Source organism: Saccopteryx leptura, chromosome 4 (genome assembly GCF_036850995.1).
Source record: "Saccopteryx leptura isolate mSacLep1 chromosome 4, mSacLep1_pri_phased_curated, whole genome shotgun sequence".
Taxonomy (NCBI): domain Eukaryota; kingdom Metazoa; phylum Chordata; class Mammalia; order Chiroptera; family Emballonuridae; genus Saccopteryx; species Saccopteryx leptura.
The window spans coordinates 24,210,239-24,235,297 of NC_089506.1; the positions used below are offsets into that span (position 1 = coordinate 24,210,239).

A 25,059-nucleotide genomic window follows, 5' to 3' on the forward strand; every position below is an offset into this window, starting at 1 on the left:
GTATCTCCATTAACTTGTGAGAGTTTGCATCATTGCAACCTTCTGCAGACAGCCCAGTGATCTTTGCTTTCCCTGAACTCACATGGTGCATGACATTCATTTGGGCATCAATTTTGGGCTGAGTTAATACACAGTCTGTGTATGTTTCAGTACACATGTAGGAATATATACAGAGAGATGTATTGTTGTTCTGGTTCCTCAGGAAACATTACTCTAAGACTCTGAGATTTACATGAAGAAAGTTTATTGAGATATGCTTTGGGGAACAATGGGATGAACGCAGAAAAAAGCAAAGAGATAAATTGAACTTCGGTTGAGATATAAATGCAGTTGCAACAGTCTCTACTGCTATTCTTTCAGGGAGAAACTTAACTTGGTTGAGGCAACTCTCTTAGCCTGAGGGAGATTCCCAGAGAAGGACTTATTTTTGAGCAGGCCACTGGTGGTCAACACTTCTGACAACTGATGAAATGAGAGCCTTGGTCCTGCAGTAGAGATCTGGGAGGTGCAGCAGGAAGGAATGGATGCAAGGTGAGGAGCACAGCCTCAGTCAAGAGTCAGAGGAGCTGGTTTAACACTGGTGTCTACTATACACTGGCTGTATATCCTCGGGCATGTTACTGAGCTTTTCTGTCCCTACAAGTGGGGATAAGAATACTAGAGGCATCTCATAGGGTTACTGTGGAAATGGATGAATTAATATGTGCAAAGTGTATATATAGCAGTTCTTAGAATATTGTGAGCACTCTATAATTGTCAGCTATTATTATTAGAAATGGCTGTAAAGCTTAACCAGGCAGTGATGCAGTGGATAGAGTGTTGGCCTGGGACGCTGAGGACCCAGGTTTGAAACCCCAAGGTCACCGGCTTGAGCATGGGATCATAGACATGACCCCATGGTTGCTGGCTTGAAGCACAAGGTTGCTGGCTGAACCCAAGGTCGCTGGCTCGAGCAAGGGGTAACTGGTTCGGCTAGAACCCTCTGGTCAAGGTACATATGAGAAAGCAATCAATGAACAACTAAGGTGCCACAACTATGAGTTGATGCTTCTCATCTCTCTCTCTTTCTGTCTGTCCCTGCCTGTCTCTCTCTCTCTATCTCTCTCCCTCCTTCTCCCTCTCACACAAAGAAATGGTTATAAAATAGCAAAACCATTTCTAAAACTAACTTAACCATATGAATAAGTTAGGAGGGCTAGTAATACATACCCACCCAATTTTTAGTTGCTTAAAACAGTAAGCATTTATTCCTTGCTACATATACATCATTAGTTGCTTAAAACAGTAAGCATTTATTCCATGCTACATATACATCATGGGTTGGCTGGTGTTTTCCTCACTCTAGGATATGAATTGACAGAGCACGTGCTGAATATTTTTAATTTAATTTTAAGAAGTGGCTGTTGGAGTCTATTATTTAGATGAGCCTTACTCCCAAAATGTTGTGAAGTCTCAAATGTAGAAGTTTCTTTCTTGTTCCCATTATGATATTGAGTGGGTACATAGATGAATAGAGTGGTCTTCTTCCATTGGGTTACTCAGTCACACTAATGAGGACACAGCCTTCTTCAGTAGAAGAGATATCTTCCTTCCAGACAGCCTGCAGGAGGCACAGGGACCAGGCCTGGAAGGGTTGCGCGTGACTTCTGCTCACTTTCAAAGAAGGCTGGGAAATGCAGTTGGCTATGTGCCTAGTGAGTCAGTGAGTCTTGCTCATGATACATTGACCATGCTTTATATTTTCATGGGACTGAAGAGACTTTAAGATAGGATAATCTTAAATGATTCTTTTTAATGAATTTGAGGGGTAGCAAGGCCTATTTCAGAACCACCTCACTGTTTGGACTGCATTTCTCTCTCTTTTCAGTACTCCAGAATAGTGTCCTATTTGGGTATTGCTGACTCTCCACTTTCTAACATTCAGAATCCTGCATTTCTTAACTTATTTTATAGTTTTCCTTTGTGCTAACAGGAAGGTGAGAGTTAGAATTCTTTTTTGAAACTTGGTAGAGATTCACCTTTACACAGTCACATGAAAAATGTCTTTATCTTGGGGAAAATTAAACCATCATCTACATTTGAGCAAATGGTTAACTTGCTATGTGAGCTTTTAGAATCTCTTTTATAGTAGTGATGCAGGATGGTGCAGAGGACTCTGGTAAGAAGCCCTCAACAAGCCTGTGTTCTGCCCCAGGGCAGGGTCTCACATGCTCCTGGGCCAACGGTGCATGCTTCAGTGGCCCACCACACCACCAGTTCACTCTGAGGTCTGGTACATGAGCAGCAGCTTCAAACCTTTCCTCCCCACAGATCCTTACAGACCGTGGTAAGAATTTTCAAGGAGTCACACAAGGGACATACTGAGGGTAGGGAGTGAATTGAATTGGGAGGTTTAGCCCTTACTAACTTCTAGATGCTGCCTTCTTTAGGCTGAGCTAATGGTACTGTATTATGTACTCCCATGATTAATCATAAAGTTAATAAAGTGTCTTAAGATTGGGTTCTGGATCAACCCATTATTTTAGGGTGCTCATCATTACTAGGCCCATGAAAAATTTCTTAATTACTTTCACAGATATGTTATTTTGAGTCTGTCCCCTAGGGATGGTCAGAGTTTATGCTATTCCTATTCAACTTTGAATTTCTAGCTCAGTCCAGGGTCTGTGTATTTTGTTGCATGAAGCATGTATTATAAACAGCCCTGAAAGTTAATAAGGCAGATACCTGCATCACATTTTGTAGAAGCAAAAATGGGTTCAGCAGGATTATTTGACTCTCTGTAGGTCATATAATTGGTATTGACATGCTGAATTTTGAAGCATGTCTTTCTGATTCACTTTTCATTGTTCTTTCTACCCAGCCATGCTGCTTATCACATTCTTTTGAATGCACTCGGGAGTAGCAGATATTCATTCTCTGAGGATAAATTCCAGGTTTGGAAATGGCCAAAAATAGTTCAGTATTAAATGTGATGAGTGAAGTTGGTGACTAAGTTAGATAATGCTATTTTGGATTAAAAAAAAATAAGGTATAGCTATAAACTAGCACTTTTTTTCTGAAGCTCATAAAACAAGCACATAATACATATCCCTTAAATATTTGTAAGTTTTATCCTGGAAAAATGCAGAAATAAAACTCCTATCTTGACTATGCAGCCATGGGGCTTTCACCTATGTTGAGATCAGAACCAGACCCAAGGAAATTGAAAACAGAAGCAAGCTAAGAGCAAAAGTGCAGAGTTCAAACAATGGCCCTATTTACAAACCAAACGTTTGTTCTAGTGATTTTTAATAACGTCTAGTATGGATAGCTCAGATTGAGACTTGGCCTTTGAGAGGGATTATTTACGAATGTGGAGAGAGAATGAACAGTAATTTTTTCACTATGCGTTAGGTAATTTACTTAATTTAATCCTCAAACTAGTCTATGAAACAAATAATATTTCCATTTTAAAAATGAGGGAAAGGCTCATGGTTTTCAGTTACTGATCAACTTACACTTAGTAAATAAATAATTGAGAATCCAAAGATTTAATTAAAAGGATATTTATCATATATTTTTCCAATACCACAGAACTTAACCTCCATATTCATAAATAGAGGATTAACTAAATAGATTATAGTATAAATGGAATTCTAGACAGCTCTAAAAAGGTTATACAGAAATTCTTTTATTGACATGGAATTAAATGTAGAGACACGATAATTCGTAAAAAAATGCCATTATCCCATATTTGTAAATAATACAAATGCACATATATTTATAAGTACACGCACATATATATTTACATTTATATACATACATATTTTTATGTATAATTATATCCTCTTGTGATTGGAATATAAAAAGGAACAGGAAATTAGAATTCAGATTTTATAAAAACAATACTAAAAAAGAATAATGAAGCCATATCTTCTACATTTTAAGGGAAAACACTTTTCTTTTTTTTTTTTTAGAGAGAGAGAGGGACATACAGAAAGAGAGAGAGATGAGAAGCATGAACTCATAGTTGCGGCACCATGCTTGTTCATTGATTGCTTTCTCATGTGTGCTTTGATAAGGGGGCTCAGCTGAGCCAGTGTGACCCCTTGCTAAGCCAGCAATCTTAGGCTTAAGCCAGGGACCTTTCAGATCAAGTCTATAATCCCACGCTCAAGCCAGATGAGCCTGTGCTCAAGCTGGCAACCTTGGGATTTCAAATCTGGGTCCTCAACATCCCAGGCCGATGCTCTATCCACCCTGCCATTTCTTGGTCAAGTTCAGGGAACACAATTTTCAATTTAGAAATCCATTTTTGGCCAAATTGCCAATGAAATGTAAGAACACATTAATCGTCACTGAAATATAAAGAGAGTCTTAAAATATTTACTCTTACGTACCCTTTCTTGGGAAGCTACTGAAGGATGTACTCCATTAAAACAAGGAAGTGAGTTATAGTTTTTTATGTACATTTTCTTGCTTATTAAACCTGCCAACCACTAATCTGGATGGTCTGCTCTTTCTCAGCCCTCCATGTGGGGGGCTAGTTTCAGATTTCACCCAGGGAACGCCAGAGGTTGGGAACCAACACTGATACCTTCCAGAAAAAGGTGATGGAAAAGCCTTTAACTGTTTCATGTCCCAACTTGAGTCAATTTCTTATGCTAGGCAAGATCTTTACTATGGAGCAATGGCATACCAAATTAAAAGGGACAGCCAGTAGAAGGTTGTTGTTTGTTAATTTTTAGGAACAGTGGCAGTGGAGGCTGCATAATGACTGCTTAGTGGCCAACACCTCTTACTTTTTAAGAGGAAACCTTTGTGATGGAGGATTCAGCATTCTAGGTGCTGAGAACTCAGGGCTATGATTATGTACTCTGTCACTGCCAGAAGTGGTTTTTGAAAGGAAAGTCTAGGCTACCAGTTAATTTTGGGGAGACTTCTGACAAAGGTTTTTAGTTAAACTAAAGCCATGGCCAAAGCACAGGTTTTGGAGAGCAGGAGCCTGAGTTGTAAGCTTACTTTTGAAAACAACTAGTTTTATGACCCTGGAAAAGGCAATCAGCTTTTCTAACCTTTTATCATTTTTAAAATTAAGAGCTTTGAACTATATCTTTAGGATTCTTGCCTGGTCTAACATTTGATATGTTTTTCTGTGATTCTCAACATAACCTAATGGGGAAAGTTTATGACATTCTAACACAAACCCCAAGTAAGGAAATGGATAATAAAATATTTATTTATACCATGCCTTCCTGGGTCTAGTAAAAACTGATACAAAACCTACAAGTAGAGCAGAATGTCAATGATTTCTCTTGCTTTGATCTTTTTTTTTTTATTACGTCTTTGTTTTTCAGGCTCCTACATCTCAGCGTCCTCTTCAGCCTAGTAACAAACTCTCTATCATACCAGGACTTCTATTAAAACTGCAGAATAGAAGTTGACTTAAAGCAATTATGGTTTCTATGGAGTTCTGTTTATATTTAGGAGTGCATATGTCATTCTGTCCACATGTGTGAACTGTTCTGAAGCTGAACGATCTGTAAAACTCAAAGAAAACAAAGCTGACAACATGGGAAGTATTCTATTCCCATGGAAAGACACACACACAGTAAGGTAGGCATGATTTCACCAGAGTTCTAAACATCTGTTTGTTTTCTGTTGAGGTGGTTGAAGGTGCTATCTATGTTTCAGTCCCTTCAAGGGAAGAGTGATGTGGGAGCTTCCATGGGGAAATAATAAATTGTCAAATTGTCAAAAACGAAGTGTCAGGATTGTATCTTTGAGTCTCGTGATTTATAATTTTTTTTTTCCTTCTTCCTTCATAAAGTTTAGAAAAATAATCTATCGCAAATATGCTCATTTAATTTCCTACGCGTTTTTCAAAAGTTTCTTCTAGGGTCGTATTCATCTCTAAGGAAAATCCCTTAGAAATGTTAAGAGTAGCCAATAAATCCTTTTGGAATGATCAAAAAGAAAACAAAAACACTGCTTACTTCTTCCACTGAGAAAGAGGCCACTCAAAAGAAATTTAACCATTAATCCTCTTTTTTTCTTAAAATTTGGTACAATTTTAAATAACAATAAGCTACAAAAAGTGTTCCTAGACATATAAATAAAATCATATACATACTCCTAAATATTAGTATACATTTTCAAGTCAGTTTTAAGGGGGTTTATGTAGAATGTATTTAGGATCTTAAGCAGCATATTTCTGTTGGATGCTTTCTATGTTATCAGTTGACAGTGTTTAACCACTAAATAAGGCATGAGAGAAACTTGTGTTTAAGGAAAAGTGATAAAATAAAAATAATATTTTATCTCAACAACTGGCTTCAATAATCTGCAACATAATAATAATAATGACCCCTTCTCTACCTCATACATAGTATGGTGTTATATTATTAGTTAATAATAATGTTAGTAACAATAACATGAATATTTATCATCTCATTGTCTCCAAGGAGGGTACCAAGAAAGTCATATTGACTTTGATACCCATATATTTCTAGCTCATTAGCATACTGGGAATAATTACAGGATCTTAGCTTGATATCCACCTTCCCCCACTAGCTCTCCCAAAGTGTTTCATAATAGTGTCTGGGAATTCCCACTGGGGGGACAGCCACATGTATGGGAACTAACTCAGTTAGTCTTCTGTTCTATCTTCTTTCCTAAGAGGCACTGCCATGGGAACACGGCTCTCCCACTTTGCTGACAAGTGTGGCGACATCCCCACTGCTGTCTCGTTTCCCCTTAGTTCCTACAGGACACATCCGCTGTGGTCCTTCTTCCCAGGAATGGGAAGCACTCTTTCCCTTCATAATGCTCTTTAACTTTTTCAGCAGAGTTTTAAAGCAACACGTGTGGTATGTGCCTTTAGGTTTTATAATGTTCTTTGTAAAATAGCCACTTTAGCTTTTACTTGTGGTTCTGTCCTTAGAAGGATGAGCCCTTGTCCTGAGCCACCCTGGGGAACACATCCTTATACCATCCGTTTTTCCTCCAACTCCCTCTTCTGTTTCTTCCTCGACTCTCCTTTCTCCTTAAGAAAACAAGCACACAGGCACACACACTGCCACCACCACTACCAACACCAACAACACAAACATCAATAATCCCCCTTCAAAAAAAATCATTAACTCATGTAAACAGATGGGAGAGATATGATTGCCAGCCCCAGACCAGCAATCATGGCTGACTCAGTCTAAACAAATAATGATATAGATTGGTGTGCTCCCGAGAATCACAGTCTGAATTTTTAATGACCAGGTCTTAAATAAGTTTTCTACAGCCTATTATATAAAAGTACTTTTAAATAGTCAGATATGTCACATAATGAAATAAAGCATCCCTGGGAGGTAATGAGCTTCTGACAATAAAAACATTTAAGTAGTCATATGACCAACTTTAAGGCGAATTTCCAAAATGTGCTATCTTCACTACTGGGTTAGCAGATTCTTGAAGGCAGATATCATTTATCCACTTCGAATTTTATATAACAGTGGAGTTCCTAAAGAATTTTCATATATAAGAATCTACTTTAATCTTTGCAAGTGTCCTATTAAAAAAGGGGGACCACACTTAGTTAACAGATTCAGAAAACTCATACATTTTCCTAGGGTTACAGATCTGATAAATAGCAGAGTTGGAATCTGACACCAGACCAATTATATCCCTAAAATTCTACATATATTGCCCAATGCCAAGGTCCAATGAATGTTCATCCCTTGGTTGGCTGGTAAGAGCTGCTGCTTGGTGGGTTAAGAAAATGAACTTAATTGACGTTTTTTGATCTTCCATACCTGCCACAAAGTTCAACCATGTCTTGAATCACAAACATTCACACATAAAAGCAGAAAATCCATCTTGGTTTCATTCTTCTTTCTCCCTCTCAGTTAAGCTGAAATATATGATATATACAGGATTTCACATCATACCAAAGTGTGCAAATCAGTGGCACTTAGGTTCTGAATTTCTTCAGGGAGGAGCCTTTCTCTTGTATCCTTGCCTTATGCTACATAATACTGTCCTTTTTATTCCATAATTAAAGAAATGTGTGGATGGACGTGAATAGGGCCTCCAGTGTCTGTGACTCAAGGGGCTTGGCTCCCTTTCTAAAGACTTATATTGTGGCTATTATTTAATAGTCTCTTTAACTTTCTAGCTACTCTTCAACTGAGACATCTTGCCACACTGCTTCTGATGGGTGGCTTCCGTAGATCTGTAATTCACCAGTTCTTTTGCTGCTCTTTTCTCAAGCCCAGCTTATTGTTTTGTTTTGTTTTTTCACAAATTACATAGCTAATTTCATATATATATATATATATATATATATATATATATATATATATGCGCCACATATTCTTTATCTAGTCTTCTATTCTTTTTTTTTTTACAGTGATTAAAGCCTTTAAGCAAACTCTTGGCCAATACAGCAAGAATTCATAAAAGAGTAGTGTCCTTAACATGTTCACCAAGTCCAAGTTGGCCCCAACACCATGCCAAATCCCTGAAAAATGCAACCCAACCCCAGTTCAGTCTGTTAGGAGCTGTCACAAGGAGCAGGAGTCCAGGAAAAGTCCACATCCAGGAAAAGTCCGCATGGCACTGGAATTGTTGTCACAATTCCATACTTTGCAGCTCACGTCCAAGTCCCAATGACCGCTGCTTCTGGCTGGTAATGATTTAGGTAGACTGGAAATGCCATCTGCAGCATGTGTGGATATGAAGCTTCTGTTCTCCTCTGCCTGGAGAGATGAGACCAGGTTGCTTTTCCCTGGAGCTCTGCGACTGTGGCTTGGTAAAGAGAACCTTGGGATACACTAAGCTGGGTGACAAAGGTAGATTCATAATCGAAGTTGGCCAAAGGGGGAAAGAGAGCTCTAAATTAGGAGTAGGTCCCAGCCTGAAATATGAGTGGGGCATTGAGGTAGGAGGAATAAAGGAAACACTATATATTAAACAAAGCAGCAGAAAATAGGACTATCAACACCCACAACAGAGATCTTCGAGGGAAGAATAAAAAACCTGACTATTCAGGCAAGACATAGTTAAGTGGCCATTGTGCTAATGAGATCAGTTTACCTGCTTCTTGGAAGAAATACCCTAGGCTCATCCACAGTGTCATAGATGGGGCCGACGGCCCTGGGCACCTTCAGCCTTCTGTGGCAAACCCCAGCATTCTGGGCAAGGTTAGGTCATAGGTGGCTGGAGCAGGGCTGGAAGAGACTGAACCCTCCCTTAGAGGAGCGAGGGGGAAGTCTACCTTCCAGTGTCCCTGTTTCCTCACAACAGAGGCATGTAAGCCTGGCAGGCTTTAGCTCAATGACTTTCCTTTCCACTATTGAAGCAGGACCCAGATGGCATCCTATGCAACCCCTTTGGGGCATTGGAGCCTTTAAGGGCGTATCCTAAAAGCTGGTAATGCCCCTGATTTCTATTGGGCTTTTTCTGCCTCTTGGTATCTTAAAAGCCATGCTCAGAAGATCTTGCTGAGGGGCTTGAGGATCCCCATCTGCCTATATAAATCTTTTCCATATATCTGGAGCTATTTGGAAAGACAAAACAGTGTTATTAGCTGGATCAAATAAAGAAGGTAGTAGTTTACAGGCGAAAAAGATTTGGCGTCTCCTGTTCATCAGCATTCAAAAGAAATTTAAATTTTTTTTTAAGTAAAAAGCATGATTTGGTAGACCCATAGGAGTTCCAGGATATGACTACCCCCTTTTAAATTTTTTTAAATTGACCTTAAAATATTTGCTGGGTACACTTTAATAATACCTTAACTTTAAAGATTGTAAGAATGACAAAATACAGTAAATGCTTTTGCTCCATATGTAGGAGCATTTTCAGTTTAACCAGATTAGGAAATCCAATAATAGAACAATGCATACAGACAATGAGCTATAACATGCTTAGCAGCCTCTCCTGTTCTGACAGAGGTTACTATAAATCCAGAATATGTATCCACTGCAACGTGGACATAGGACTGTTTGCCAAATGAAGGTATATGAGTAACATCCATTTGCCAAAGTTGTCCTGGTAGGAGTCCTTGAGGGTTAACTCCAAATGAAGGGGCAGATTGTAGTATAGGACCCCTTGGACAGGATTTCTCAATCTGCCGTGTTGCTTCCTGAGAAAGTTGAAACTGTTTACACAAGGCTGCAGCATTCTGGTGATGAATAGTATGAGACTGAATTGCTACATCTGTCATGGTTGCTCCAAAGAATTTTCTTTTGGGTAGCTTGATCAACAAGGGCATTCCTAGGCCCTGGCCAGGTGGCTCAGTGGTAGAGCATCGGACTGGCATGCAGGATTCCTGGGTTCGATTCCCAGCCAGAGCACACAGACTAAGCACCCATCCGCCTGTCTACCCCTCCTCCTCCCCCTCCTCTCTGTCTCTCTCTTCCCCTCCCGCAGCCAAGGCTCCACCAGAGCAAAGCCGGCCTGGGCACTAGGGATGGCCCCGTGGCCTCCACCTCAGGTGCTATAATGGCTCTGGTTGCAACAGAGCAACACCCCAGATGGGCAGAGCATCCCCCCCTGGTAAGCATGCCGGGCGGATCCCGGTCGGGCGCATGCGGGAGTCCGTCTGACTGCCTCCCCATTTCCAACTTCAGAAAAATAAAAATAATAATAAAAAAAAAGAAAAATAACAACAACAAAAAAGGCATTCCCTTGTGCTAAAGCTCCAGGGAGCATGGAGTGAGTTCGAATATGTCCTATAAAACATGGAACTCTATGTTGACATACAAGTCTTTGAAGAAGGAGGAACTGCTGAAATATTTCATCAGCATTTGTCCTTAAGACAGCAGTCTTTATAGTGGAAACACCATAAGTAAATATTTGCTGTCTGTATATAGATTAAAGGGGGAATATGGCAAATGCTGAAAAGCCATGATAATGGCAAATAATTCTAGACTTTGAGCTGATTTTAAGTTGACAGTTTCAGTATAAAGTTGTCCATTGATTTGCAAGAGCGATTTGTCATTTAGTGGAAGTTTCCCAGAGCGATTGTTGTTGATCCTTTGAAAAAAGGAACAATAATTTTGAGGCTCAAAACCTATAATCTGTAAGGGTCGCCTATGCCCCTTGACATTATGCCAGTACCTGGCTGTTTTGAGTACAATGGCCTTATAACATAACTTGATATCCGAAAGTGTGATACCTCCCACTTTATTCTTCCTTTTCAAGATTGCTGAGGATATTCGTGTTCTCTTGGTTCCATATAAATTTTTGGAATATGTGTTCTATATCTTTGAAGTAAGTCATTGGTATTTTAATCGGTCTAAGCCCAGTTTATTGTTAATTCACTGAGTCTACCTTGTTTTGAGCCTGTGTCTGCTCCAAGATAGGCGGTTAAGCAAGGAAGGCTTCTCTTAGGGAGACTGCAAATTCAGGACTCCGGGATCAGGAGTATGGTTGTTATCTGTTTTATGGTGGGAGGTGTGCGCTCTGCGTGCTACTGGTCAATGATGACTGAGTAGATATCAGTGCCCCCGTGCCTGTCCTGCTGTCCTTTCAATAACCACCAGTTAGGAGCATTGAATCAGGTATAAAGTGCTGGGGATGGGAAAACCTTTTCAGGTTGCCGTCTCACTGAGGACTTCCGCTTCAGATTTTCTGAACAAGTAAAAGTAGCATTTCACATTTAACTACGTAATTTTATATGTTCTTTCCCTGCTTGAGCAGATAAAATGTTCCCAGGTAACATGACAACTGCTGTGACCCCCAGCTCCCCTTTTGGTTCCAAGTGGCCACAGAGACAAGGTCAGTTCTGAAGGAAGCACTCACCTGCATTGTCAATCATGTCTACGTAACTACGTGGTTGGAACAAGTCTGCTAAATGAGTCTCCTTCTAATATCCAAGGAGGCAGCCCACATTTGTTTTGCAAAGTTAGAAGAGAGAAGATTCATGAAGAAAAGGACATGGAATATTTGAATACTGTGCCTCATTGTTTATACATGTTTATAGTGTTGTTATGTAGATTGAAGTTTAAAAAAAATATATTTTTTAAGATTTTATTTATTCATTTTAGAGAGAAGAGAGAGGGAAAGAAAGGGGGAGGAGCAGGAAGCATCAATTCCCATATGTACCTTGACCAGGCAAGACCAGGGTCTCAAACTGGCAACCTCAGCATCCTAGGTTGATGCTTTATTCACTGCGCCACTACAGGTCAGGCCTTTTAATTTTTAAAAATGTTTATTTTGGCTCTGTCTGGTGGCTCAGTGGATAGAGCATCGGCTCTGTGTATGAACATCTGAGGTTCAATTCCTGGTCAGGGCACACAGGAGAAGTGAACATCTGCTTCTCTTCCCCTCCATCTCTCCTCTCCCTCTTCCCTTCCCACAGCTAGTGGCTTGGCTGGTTGGAGCATGGCCCTGGGCACTGAGGATAGCTTGGTTGGTCTGAGCACTTTGGCTTCAGGCACTAAAAATAGCTCAGTACTCAAGCATTGACCCCAGATAGGGTTGCCGGGTAGATCCTGGTCAGGGCACATGTGGCAGTCTGCCTCACTATCTCCTCTCCTCTCACCTAGAAAATAAAAATTTTATTGATTTTAGAGAATGGAAGGGAGAGTGAAAGAAACAGGAACGTCAATCTGTTCCTTTATGTGCCCTGAGTGAGGATTGAACCGGCAACCTCTGTTCTTTAGGACACTGTTCTAACCAACCGAGCGCTCTGGCCATGGCTGTAGGTTGAAGTTTATAGATCTAGAAGTCTTGGCAATGGTCTCAAAGTTTGTCTCTCCCCTAGCAGCATCAGTTATCAACTGAGACCTTGTTAGAATGCAGGTTCTCGAGCCCCAGCCTAGACCTCTGCACCAGAAACTCTGGGAAGGGAGGCAAGCAGAGCTATTTGATGAACAAGTGTTTCCAATGCACAGTAAAGCTTAAGAACCCCGGTGTTAGGATGTTTACAAGAATGAACTTTTTTGTGTGTTTGTCTTTTTAGAACAATGGTGTGGACATATTAAATTATATTTTTGAATAGCATTTAATCACACTGAATAATTACTTACACTTTCTCTCAAACATATGTTAATCCTATTGGAAATTCTATTCTCCCTGCATTTAAAAGGGCCAAAGAGGGTAACATCCCTCCAATCTAAGGGTGCTCTCAACAAGGAAGACTCCAAGAATTGAAATGAAATACATGTGCAAACAGTTTTTGGTAGGTACTGAATCATTTTAACAAGGCCGCCTTTGTGCAGAAAACATCTCCGAGAATTGTCCCTTGCCACTCAGCTGAGAGAGGAGCGGGAGAAAAGGTGGGAGTAAGGTACGGGCACTAAAACAACACATTAAAAAAGGCATTACAAATATAAGAAGCTGCTTATTTTAATCAGAGATAAAATGCTTTGTAAAGTACTAAGAGGGGATATGTATGCACTTAATGACTTTTTAAGTCAGTGCTTTAAAATTTTATTGTTGTTTTAGTGCCTGGAATTCCATCTCTCTGTGACAGCGTTGGGCAGTACTGAGGTGACCCATGGTGAGCACATTTCACATCAGTCCATGAGGCATCAGCTGACATTCACTGAGTCCTTAACATGTGCCCCAAACTGGGGTAACACAAAGAAATACTGAAAATATGGTCCCTATTTCTTTTAAAGCAAGCTTACAATCTAATTGGAAAGATTAGAGTAAAATTGAAACCTTTGAACTCAGTAAAATAACAATCAAAAGTATGGAAGCAGATCCAGACTGCACAAGCAGGAGGCATGCACTGTGGGGAATAGTTCCTCTGAGTGCCTTGAAGGTAAGAAAGGAAGCTTCAGGGGGTAGGTGGACCTCAAAGGACGCTACCTCTCTGGGGTGGATTATTTGCAGAAATGGCCTCCATTCTTCCCCTTCCTGTGTCTCTGCCCCTTGGGGATACGAGTCTTCAGCTCCTCACAGTAAGAGTCTGCTCCTCCACTCCTGGAATTTGACTGGCCTTGTAATGGTGATAGTGACGAGGTCCAGTTCTGAGCTTAGGACTTAGGATGCCTTGCACGCTTCTGGCCACTCTGCTGGAACACATCCAGCTGCTGTGAAACCAGCCCAGGCTGAGCCTGCTGAAGAAAAGAGACTGCCATCTTTGAGAAATGCACTGTCTCAGTGGAGGCCACCTGAGACTATCAGCCCCTGGCAGAGCCATCCGTGAGCCCAGCTGAGAAGAGAAGAACCAACTAGCTGAGCTCAGTCAAAACTGCCAACCCCCAGAATCCTGGGTTCAAGGAATGGGTATTGTTTTAGGCCAACACATTGTGGAGCAGTTTGGCATACAGTAGTAGGTAACTGGTACAAGGCCTAAAAGATGGAGAGAAAGGGAGAAAGTGGGCTAGAACTGAAACTCCAAAAAGGTCAAGAGTCAGAAATGTGTGATGTCAGGTCTAAGAAAAGTGATGGTACCAGTAGGACTGTATGTTTATCCACTTCCTTTCAATGAATCACTAGGAGCATCAGTGTTCAAGAGAACTTAATTGGAGGCCAGACCTGCACTATTTTTAAAAAATTTTTATTGATTTTTAATTTATTGTGTTTACATAGATTCAAGTGTCCTACCGAATATATCTGTCTCCCTTCCCCATGTTCCTCTCAACACCCCCTTCTCCCCTTCTCCCAATGTCTTTCCCCCTTCCCTCCAGGACTTGTGGTCCTGATCTCTATAATGCTGTGTTATGTTTATATAATTTCACTAATCTCTTTTCCTCCTCTGATCCCATCCTCTCATCCACTTTCCCTCTGACTGCTTTCCCTCTGGTCCCTTTGATCCCACCTCTGCTTCTATTCCATTCCTCAGTTCACATTGTTCATTAGATTCCTCAGATGAGTGAGGTCATATGATATTTTTCTTTCTCTGCCTGGCTTATTTCACTTAGCACAATAGTTTCCAGGTCCATCCATGTTGTCGCAAAAGGTAAGATTTCCTTCTTTTTCATGGCCACATAGTATTCCATTGTGTATATGTACCACAGCTCTTTAATCCACTCGTCCACTGATGGACACTTGGGCTATTTCCAGATCTTGGCTATTGTAAACAATGCTGCAATAAACATGGGGGTGCATTTCTCCTTTTGTATGAGTGATTTGGTATTCTTAGGATATATTCCTAAAAGTAGGATAGCTGGGTCAAAAGGCAGTTTCATTTTTAATTTTTTGAGGAATCTCCATACTGTTTTCCACAGTGCACTATCATGCTGCTTTATGATTATATTTTCCTGAAAGCACTCTACCAGAGCACAAGAAATAGGAATCCCTGCATGTTCAAACTCACCGTGAGCATCAGGACTCCAATCCTCCAAGCCGGACTTTGAGAGAGTGGGGCATTGTTTCCTAGCCACCTATATCCTGCCAAGAAAAAGTAAAAGATTTTTGTGGCTTATAATCTGATTTTATTTTTTATATAAAAAATCTAAAGCTTATGTGACCTACTTTCAAGAAAGTGCTAGAGACGACTTGTAGAATTCCAGAGTAAAGAAAATTATGAACCTCATTCATTTCCTGTGGTCTCTAGGAGAGTAGCTCAGACTCCTGTCATCGCCATCACTGTCACTACTGCCACCCTGCACGGCTTCACTGTTGCTGAAGCCACCTCCAGTGACTGGTCACATCTGAGTCTCTCCACTTCATTCACTGCCATCTGCAAGCATTGCCATCGTGTTGAGCTCTCTGAGTGACAGAGACCAGACTGGGATTCAGGGTTTGGTGCACAGTGATTGGAGGCAGTAGGGCAAGGCAACTATCAGGAAAGAAGTTTGGAAACCCTGGGGAAAAACTAGTTAAAAAGAAGTGGAATCTTGATGAGCTGCTCAGATTTGAGAATAATTTTTATCAAGAACACCCTGAATTGAGTAGGCACAAGGTGCGAGAGGTGGTACAGAAGCAAGGAAATTACAATTAGAGGTCACAACTGCTCACAGCCAGTTCTGAATTTTTATGAAGCAAACTTCCCCGGAAAATATCATTGAGGTGATTGCGAGACAGAACTTGACTGAACCCACTGCTAGTCACACTCAGGGATGGCTCATTGTTCTACGTGGGTTGGACGTGATTGAGTAGCACAGACTGGATCTGGGAAAGCATCATTTTATTTGCTGCCTGCCATTGTCCACATCAATCATCAGCCATTTCTAGAGAGAGGGCTCTTTGCTTGGTGCTGGTACCAGCTCGGAAATTAGCCCAACAACAGGTGCAACAGGTAGCTTCTGAATACTGTGCAGCATGCCGATTGAAGTCTTCTTGCATCTGTGGTGGTGCTCCCAAGGGGCCACAAGTATGTGCGTTGGAAGAGGTGTGGAAACTTGTATTGCAACCCTTGTGAGACTGATTAACTTTTTAGAGTGTGGGATAACAAAATGAGAAGAATTGTATACCTTGTCCTTGATGAAGCAGATAGAATGCTTGATAAGGGCTTTGAACCCCAGATAAGGAAGATTGTGGATCAGATAAGACCTGACAGGCAAACCCTAAGGTGGAGTGTGACTTGGCCAAAAGAAGTACGTGTGCTTGCTGAAGGTGTCCTGAGAGACGGCAGTCACGTAAGCACCGGTGCACTGGCACTGAGTGCAAACCAGCCTTCTTCAGATCGTGGGTGTGTGTCCTGATGTGGAAAAGGATGGAGAACTTAATCGTCTGGGGGAAGAGATCATGAGCGAAAAGGAGAATAAAACCATTGTTTTTGTTGAAAGCAGCATAAAATGTGATGAACTTACTAGGAAAATGAGGAGAGACGGGTGGCCGGACCTGGGTATCCATGGTGACAAGAGTCAACAGGAATGTGACTGGGTTCTAAATGAATTCAAACATGGAAGAACTCCTATTCTGATTGCTTACATATATGGCCTCCAGAAGGCTAGTTTTTCATATAAAGGTGCAGTCTTTGTGGCGAGTCCTCTGTGGAGTCCTTGAGGAGGATGGAGGACTTGTGATTGGCTGGCAGCTTCCAGTTGATTAGAGAGGTGAAAAGCCAGTAATCTGTAAAAGGCAGAACGAACCATCTCTGCCCTGTAAACTGTTCTCTCTGGGGGTGGGGTGAGGTGGGGAATGGAAGTTACCCTCCAAATTCACAGCCGTGGTGTTTTTTCTGCCCCATGCTTTGCATAACTGCCACAGTACAGCTTGGTTTCCAACTATTTACTGTGATCTGTGAGTCCCTGAGTTCAATGACTTTGCTGAAATGTCAAAGCAATATTTCTAAAATTCAACATTCAGTGAAATTTTTGTTCAAGTTTGAAGTGGAGAGAGCAGCTTTAACAGGTGAGCCTTTTACAAATTGGTGAGCAGTGGCACCTGAGCTCAGAGCCGGTGCAGCTTCCCACACGTCATGGGGGGGGGGGAGCAGAGTTTCTGCCGCCCCTGCACAGTAGTCGTCATGTTGAGACCTGACACGGAGAGACACAGGCTCAAGTGAATCCTGGCTTCTTGGAAGTGCTTGCTTAGACAAGATGCAGTGCATAAAAACAACTTTTGGGGGACAGGTATCTTTTTCTTACAAGCTACATTTGTATGATCTTGGCAAGACAAGTAGTGTGGCCAGAATTTTGAACTTCTGATGAGTGTGTAATGCAAAGGACCATGTATATTTTAATTTAAAAATCCTCAAAATGAGCACATGAAGAGGTTGCTGTGAACCTCCAAGTGGCCCCGCTGCCCAGCAGCATTCAGATGTCACTTGATGATCTGTCAGGGGACTTGTTGATGGGGGAATATGTTAGGAAATACACATCCTTTGACAGGCAGTGTGGGTAATGAGACACAGATAACATGTGCTTTTTTAATTTTTTAATCTCAAAGGTTTTTCTGCAGAGACTGGATAACCATTTTAACTGTATTTTTTGTACCTGTGCCTTCTTGGGAATATAAATGGTCTACTTTCTATTTTTGGTCTGTCTGTTGGGGTGTGCAAAGCTCTGTACATTGCTATTTTGCCACACTGCAACACCTTACAGATGTGGAAGAGGTGAAAATTTTCATCAATTATGACAACTCTAAATCCTCAAAGGACTGATTATATTAATCGAATTGGAAGAACTGTTTGCAGCACCAAAACAGGCACAGCATATGCTTTCTTTTCTTTTCTTTTTGAGAGAGGCAGGGAGAGAGAGAGGCAGGGAGAGAGAGAGAGAGAGAGAGAGAGAGAGAGAGAGAGAGATCGAGCTGCTCCTGTATGTGCCCTGAGTGGGAATCAAACCGGAAACCTCCGTGCTTTGGACGATACTCCAACCAACAAAGCTCTCCAGCCAGGATAGAGCAATTATGAAAAACAGATAGATTCTTGTTTTTTTTTTTTGTTTTTTTGTTTTTTTTAATATGTTTAGAGAGACAGAAGGAGGAAGGAGAAAGAGGGGAGGAGGAAATAAAGCATTCACTTGTTGTTCCACTCAGCTGTGCATTTGTTGGTTGCTTCCAGTGTGTGCCCTCACTGAGGATTGAACCTGCAATGTTGTTGTTTCCAACAATGGTCTTAACCAGCTGAGCCAGCTGGCCTGGGCCAGCATATACTTTCTTTACACCTACTAACATAAAACAAGTGAATGACCTTATCTCTGTGCTTCGTGAAACTAATCAAGCAATTCATCCTGAAATTGCTTCATTTGGTGGAAGACAGAGGCTCAGGTCATTGCGGGGTAGAGGAGGCATGAAGGATGACTGTTGGGACAGATACTCTGTGGGCAGAAGGGGTGGATTTAATGCCTTTTGAGATAAGGAAAATTATGATAAAAGCCTAGTCCGCTTAAGACCGATTTTGGGGCAAAAACCCAAAATGATGCTTACAGTGCTACAAATTACACCAATGGGAGCTTTGAAAGTAATTTTATGTCTGTTATTAGACCAGTTTTAGGACTGGTAACCCAACAGGGACTTACCAGAGTGGTCATGATAGCACTCAGCAATATAAAAGTAATGTTTAAAATGTGCACATTGGTATGAACCAACAGGCACACACGTATCCTGCTACTGCAGCTGCGCCTGTTGATAGGTTATCCAATGACAACAGGATAGTCTCAATAAGGCTTTAGAAGTATATGTAACTTTTTCATAATTGCTCTTTATATCGTGTGTTATCTGACAAGATAATTATTTAAGAAACACAGGAAATGCAGGAATGACTGCAGTACAGTAGTAATGGTGCACTTCTCACAATTTAAGTCGAATGTTTCATAATACTCCTAAAACAATTTTTAGGGTTTTTTTTTTAGGGTTTTTTTTTGTACTAGAAAATGTGGGAAGTGTTTTCAGAAAAATAAATATACAGTGATTTAATATACTATGAATGAAGGCAATGCATGGCCTTTCAATAAAGTTATTTGAAGATCACCCCTCCCCCAAAAGAGTATTATGAAGCATTCTAAAGTACTTTTAAAATCTTAAACTTAAATTCTTACAATGTAGATCTATTGGCCATTGGCTAACAACTTCAACGTGTTTTATTAGGTGGTTGAATATAATATAATATAATATAATATAATATAATATAATATAATATAATAATATAATATAATATAATATAATATAATATATGTATATATATTACCATAAAAAAAGCCTAAGAGAAATATTTTCCTTTAAATGCTAAACATGTGTTCTCTTTCTGTTGAGTACTTGCTTGAAAAGAACGTCTTGGGAGATGATGGATTCTTGTTTTAAAAGTAGCTCCTTATATTCTGCAAGACAGGTGGTGGGAGAGGGGGACGGACTGAGTGGGGTCAAGTTCGAGTGGCGGGCTGGGATTCGGATGGAACACTGTTTAACGTACCGCTCCTCATCTGGGGGCTTTTGTTCCAGTATCCACAGAAACCTCTCTCATTTTATTTCAGATATTTTTTTAAATGACTAGTTGACAAAGTGCCATAAACTTTATCCAAAGCGGCCTTACTGAGCAGCAATGCTTATGTCAACAGTCCCACACAGAACACACAATCACGGTGATCCCGGAATTTCAACCGAAGGAGAGGCCAAGGGTAGTCACGACCGAAGTGTCACGAGAGAAGGGAGGGAAGGCGGCGTCATACCTGAAGTGCTCCCGGTGCGTGCGTGCGTGCGTGCGTTTGAAGGAGAGGAGCGTGAAAGTTGTTTAATTGCTGCTAGTCTCCTGTGAACATGTTGCTCCCTTTGCCTCTCAAGTAACCAGTTCACCCAAAACTTTTGCGCAGCGAGGACCCGCACCTCCCGCGTCCCCGCTGGCTGGCCAGCCCGCCTCCCCCGCGCCGGGGCGTCCTGCGCCGGAGAACAGGTCCCCGCTCGCCGAGGCGTCAGCTCTCACCCCCAGCGCGTCTCCGCAGCCCACTCGGACTGCAGCCTGTGCGCCGCCGGCCTCCCATCGCAGCAGCCGGGCCGGCGGGGAAGCCGAGGCCGCGGAGGACCGGGTCTGGCGTCGGCATGGGGACGGCGGGCGCGGGCCGAGCTCGCCGCACAGGGAAACAGGCCGGCGAGGCGCAGGGCGCCACCGCCGCCGCCGCGGCCGCCCGGCGATTTCCAGGCACGCAACCCCGCCTCCAGGGCGCTCTCCCCGGCGCGCTCGCCCGGCCGCTCGCTGGCAGCCCCAGCCGCCGCCGCAGCGCTTCACACAAAGGACTGCCACCCGCCGAGCGGCTCCTCCACCTCCGCGTCCTCCTCCTGTGACAGCAGCCCCGACAGCAGGGCTCGGGCGCGGCGGCGGCGCGGGGAGGACCTGTCACTCCCGGCAACCCAGGCGGTGGCAGTGGCTATTTTTTTTTTTTTTCCATTTTGCTTTAATTTTTTTTTTTTTTTTTTTGCCCTTGCACCTCTTCGCCTTTCTGTGGTTCCACCCACCTCTTCCCTCCCTTCCTCCTCCTCCTCCTCCTCCTCCCATAAACAACTCTCCTGCACCCCCCCAATAAGTAAATAAAAGGAGGAGGGTAAGGGGGGAGGCGGGTGGGGGAGAGGAGAGAGGAACAGGGAGGCAGAGCGAGGGAGCGCGGCAGAGTCCGAACCGACAGCGCGGAGCCCGCACGCGCCTCACACCATGAGATGGCGACGCGCCCCGCAGCGCTCCGGGGGTGCCGGCCCTCGGGCCCCGCGCCCCGGGCCCGCCCGCCGCCCGCCGCCGCCGCCGCCGCTGCTGCCGCTGCTGCTGCTGCTGGGGACCGCGGGCCTGGCGCCGGGGGCGGCCGCCGGCGACGAGGCGGTTCCCGCGGGGGCCTCGCTGTGCTACGCCTCCCCGCCCAGCGTGGGCTCGGTGCAGGAGCTGGCTCAGCGCGCCGCGGTGGTGATCGAGGGAAAGGTGCACCCGCCGCGGCGGCAGCAGGGGGCACTCGACAGGCAGGCGGCGGCGGCGGGCGAGGCAGGGGCGTGGGGACGCGAGCGCCGGCCGCCAGCCGCCGGCCCGGGAGCGCTGGGGCCGCCCGCCCGGGACCCGCTGCCCCCCGCCAACGGGACCGTGCCCTCCCGGCCCGCCGCCCCGGCGCCCAGCGGCGGCCCCCCGGGGGACGAGGCGCCCTATCTGGTGAAGGTGCACCAGGTGTGGGCGGTGAAAGCCGGGGGCTTGAAGAAGGACTCGCTGCTCACCGTGCGCCTGGGCGCCTGGGGCCACCCCGCGGTCCCCTCCTGCGGGAGGCTCAAGGAGGACAGCCGCTACATCTTCTTCATGGAGCCCGACGCCAACAGCAGCAGCCGAGCGCCGGCCGCCTTCCGAGCATCTTTCCCCCCTCTCGAGACGGGCCGGAACCTCAAGAAGGAGGTCAGCAGGGTGCTGTGCAAGCGGTGCGGTAAGTCCCGCGCCCCTGGGGCGTGCTGCGGCCGGGCGGCGCGGGGAGGTGCGAGCGGGCCGCCAGGAGCGCGCGCCGGGGCTCGACGGCTGCGGGGCAGATGCCATCTGGCAAGTTCAGTCTCGGGCGGGTAGACTTATCTGTGCAAACCTCAGAGAAGGAGTTTTCGCCGATTTGATTCCACAGGCAGCACCTTCTCCAGTTTCCTGTATTCTAGGCTTTGCCATGGGGAAAGAGCCCAAGTTTGGTCCTTGGTTAGGGACGCGTGAAACTTTTCATTCCCTTGGGGTTTTTTGTTCACCAGGCAGAATGGAAATGGCGGGTTGCTTTCTCCTGAGCGCAGCACTGAACTTGGCTTTGGTTAGGAACTGCTGATTACATGCTGCCATGGTGTTGATTTTCTTTTGAAAGAGGAAAGATGAGTCCAATAGGATTTTAATGTCTTGCCTTCACTTTGGAGTCCCGAATGGTCAGTCTTGTGTCTGCGGAGGGCCATGGCGAGGAGAGGACAGCCCGCCGAGATTCCTCTGACTGTGGCAGTTTGGGGTGAACTCAGTGTCCGACAGTTAGGTTCAGTCTGTACCTCGCGAATATGTGCATGTGAGAAGTACAGGGTTGGGGCTTTTTGGTGAACTCATCTCGAGCATTTTTGTTTTCACAATATTTTGGTTTGGAGTATATTTTTGGCACTTGAGTGAATCAGAACAGACGAATGCAATTATGGGGCTTCACGTGTAGGCCCTGAAGAATTTTAGCAGATAAGTTCAGCACTGGATCTCCCAGACCTTTTCGGATTTACCACCGAAAAGTATTCTTTTTATAGCTCATTAAATTGACCAGGTGTGAGAAATTACCTGATAATCTAATTACATTTCTGAGGTGGCATGACATTTATAAAATAATTTCCAGGTTCTAAATAGCTGTATAATTTTCTGATTATCGCACAATCACTAAAACGTAGCAGGGTTTCTTCTCGAACCATAAATTAACATGATGACACATCACAAATTCTAATATGCATAACAGCTTTTTCCTGGGTCTTTATGTATCTGTCTAAGAGATGGTTGGGCTAATTGAATCTTTACAAAACTCAGCATCATTCCTTGGTCAGTCTGCCTGAGATGCAAAGTGTGTCAGTTCTTTTGAATCTGTATCTGGGATGGCCAATTATTGAAATTTGTGGTTAGCATGTGTGGTAATTATATCCTGCAGTTAATTAATATCTAATAACTTGGTTTTACTGACAGGAAACAGCATTGTTCATCCACCATTTCCTTATCTTAATAGTGCACTTTGGGTGCCAGAGACTTGTTAAGACTGCACCATTCTGTGGACAAGAAGCTGTTCTCAGACAGTGGTGCTGAAGAAAGCTGAGTGACGTTGGGATTCCCTGGGTCTGGCTGGGAGATGTCACTGTGAAACATGGGGAATGCTCTGTTGGGAGTTGTCTTATTAGGAAACACAGAAGTTCCACACCATTGTACTGCAGCATATGTTATTCTGTTAGAGGGTCTTGAAACAAAACCTTTTTTTTTAACCCTTGCTATCGTCCAATCTTGACATTATATTATATGTAATTCAGGATGGATTTTGCCTTTAGCCCAAACCATCTGAGTTGTGAATTATTTACTGTACGTAGCGGAAAGTTAATGTAAAGGAGACTGTAGTTAGCAATGATGCTTAGAATTGGGGGGTGTTACTAGATTAGCAAATATTGGCTTTGTTTGCCCTTTAACCAGGAATAAATGCTGAGCTTCATGGGTCAAGTTCTTATAAGCGCCTAGAGGATGTTTGGAAATGGAAAAATCATGTTGTCTGGAGTAATTCTATCCTATTTTTGTGCCTCTAATGCAAAAAGGCTTTACTGAAGGTAGTTTTGCCCTTTTGTTTGCCAATCAAACAAAATACATAGTTGTAAGTTGTGGCATGCTATACAGAACAGGGTTTTCTTTTTCTTTTTTTCAATGAACTGGAAATCTCCCTGTGTAATTGAGTAGATTAGGGAACCATGAAGTTAGTGCTCTAGATTTGTGTAATTATTGTGTATGTTTGGTGATTTTAGTGTTATTACTTTAAAGTAGGATATTGCTTGATACCTTAATTAATAGATGTAGCTAAAGACTAACTGAAATTGTGCTAAAAGTTTCTCTTGCATTTTTATAGACATAGTAGTTATTGCAACATGGTAGGATACAAGTAAATGAGCTCTTTTATATAATGTAAACACAGTAAATCTGTACTTGAAATGTTGGGTGTAAAAGTGTGTGAGAACTTGCGCATTTATCCGGTTATGTGGTCACAGTTAACAATGTCATTCAGAACCTACCAGGCAAAGGAACACAAACAATTGGGAGAAAAAAAATTACAGAGAGAATTGGGGCTGATTTGTCCTGGTTAAACTGCTTCCGGAGTGCTTTTGGTCAGATTTCAAGGACAGTGATGGAGCAGAGGCCTCTTATCTAACAACAGGAGGTGCCCTGGGGGCGTGATGGTTGGGTTCCTGCCCGAGCCCTGGCATAAGGCTGGAGAAGGAATATGGCAAAGTCATTTTGCCATCTCATACCCTGGGGAACGGTTTCCAGCTCTCCTGCGTTCAGCTGCAGTGTTGATTTCTACAAGTTGCTCACATGCAACAGATTAGCTTCAGCAGTGAGCTAATAGAAGTCTTCCCTGAGGTTTTTATTTTCTTCGTCTTCTTTTTTCCCCTGAAGCTAAACTCCTGAGTAGTGTCTTTAAAAAAAAAAAAAAAAAAAAGCTCTTTTCTGAAAATTGGACCATTTGAAACAGAAAATGTTTAGTGTATTTTGGAAGACAACACAGAATTTCATAGATTGTTTGCTTTATACTTAAAGTTTGTAAATTACACGCCCTTGACAGCTATTTACAGTCCTGACAGCCTTTGTCTTTTCTCTTATTCACTGAAGAAACTGAAAAAAATATTTCTAGGTTTTATATTTATCATACTGCAAAATAATTTGCTGTTCAATTGTATTTCTATTACTCAAACAAATCATTGTTTGAAGTGCTTTGTTTTTAGTTTTCAGAGCCTTGCCTTTATTCTAAGCAGAAGCTAATTTCCAAAAAGGAGTAAGAATACTGATGTTGAATAACATCTATAATTGGGCCATACAAGATTTGCATATCAGTTGTGTTCTTACAAGCCAATCTAAATATTTGGTATATCATATAATAGTGAATGTATTGATAATGTAAACATGTTTATCAAATATTTACGGTAAGTAGCACTGCTTTTTCTAGTAGTCTCGATAACTATTTAATAAAGTGTGCTGACCTTATAGTGTTATGAAAATGAGAAAAATGCAATAGGGATTTTCCAGCCAGCATTGAAGAAAATTATTTT

General features: G+C 42.8%; 1 protein-coding gene and 1 pseudogene across 1 annotated transcript in view; both read left to right on the forward strand.

Moving 5' to 3' along the window:
* The first annotated feature begins 2,228 nt into the window (after positions 1-2,228).
* LOC136404122 (probable ATP-dependent RNA helicase DDX5) lies at positions 2,229-20,592 on the forward strand (annotated as a pseudogene).
* A 364-nt stretch (positions 20,593-20,956) lies between these two features.
* NRG1 (neuregulin 1) overlaps positions 20,957-25,059 on the forward strand; it is a 1,068,557-nt gene continuing 1,064,454 nt past the window's right edge. The window contains exon 1 of the mRNA XM_066380304.1: positions 20,957-21,698. Coding sequence (XP_066236401.1) covers positions 20,957-21,698 — 742 coding nt within the window. The remainder of the gene's footprint in view (positions 21,699-25,059) is intronic.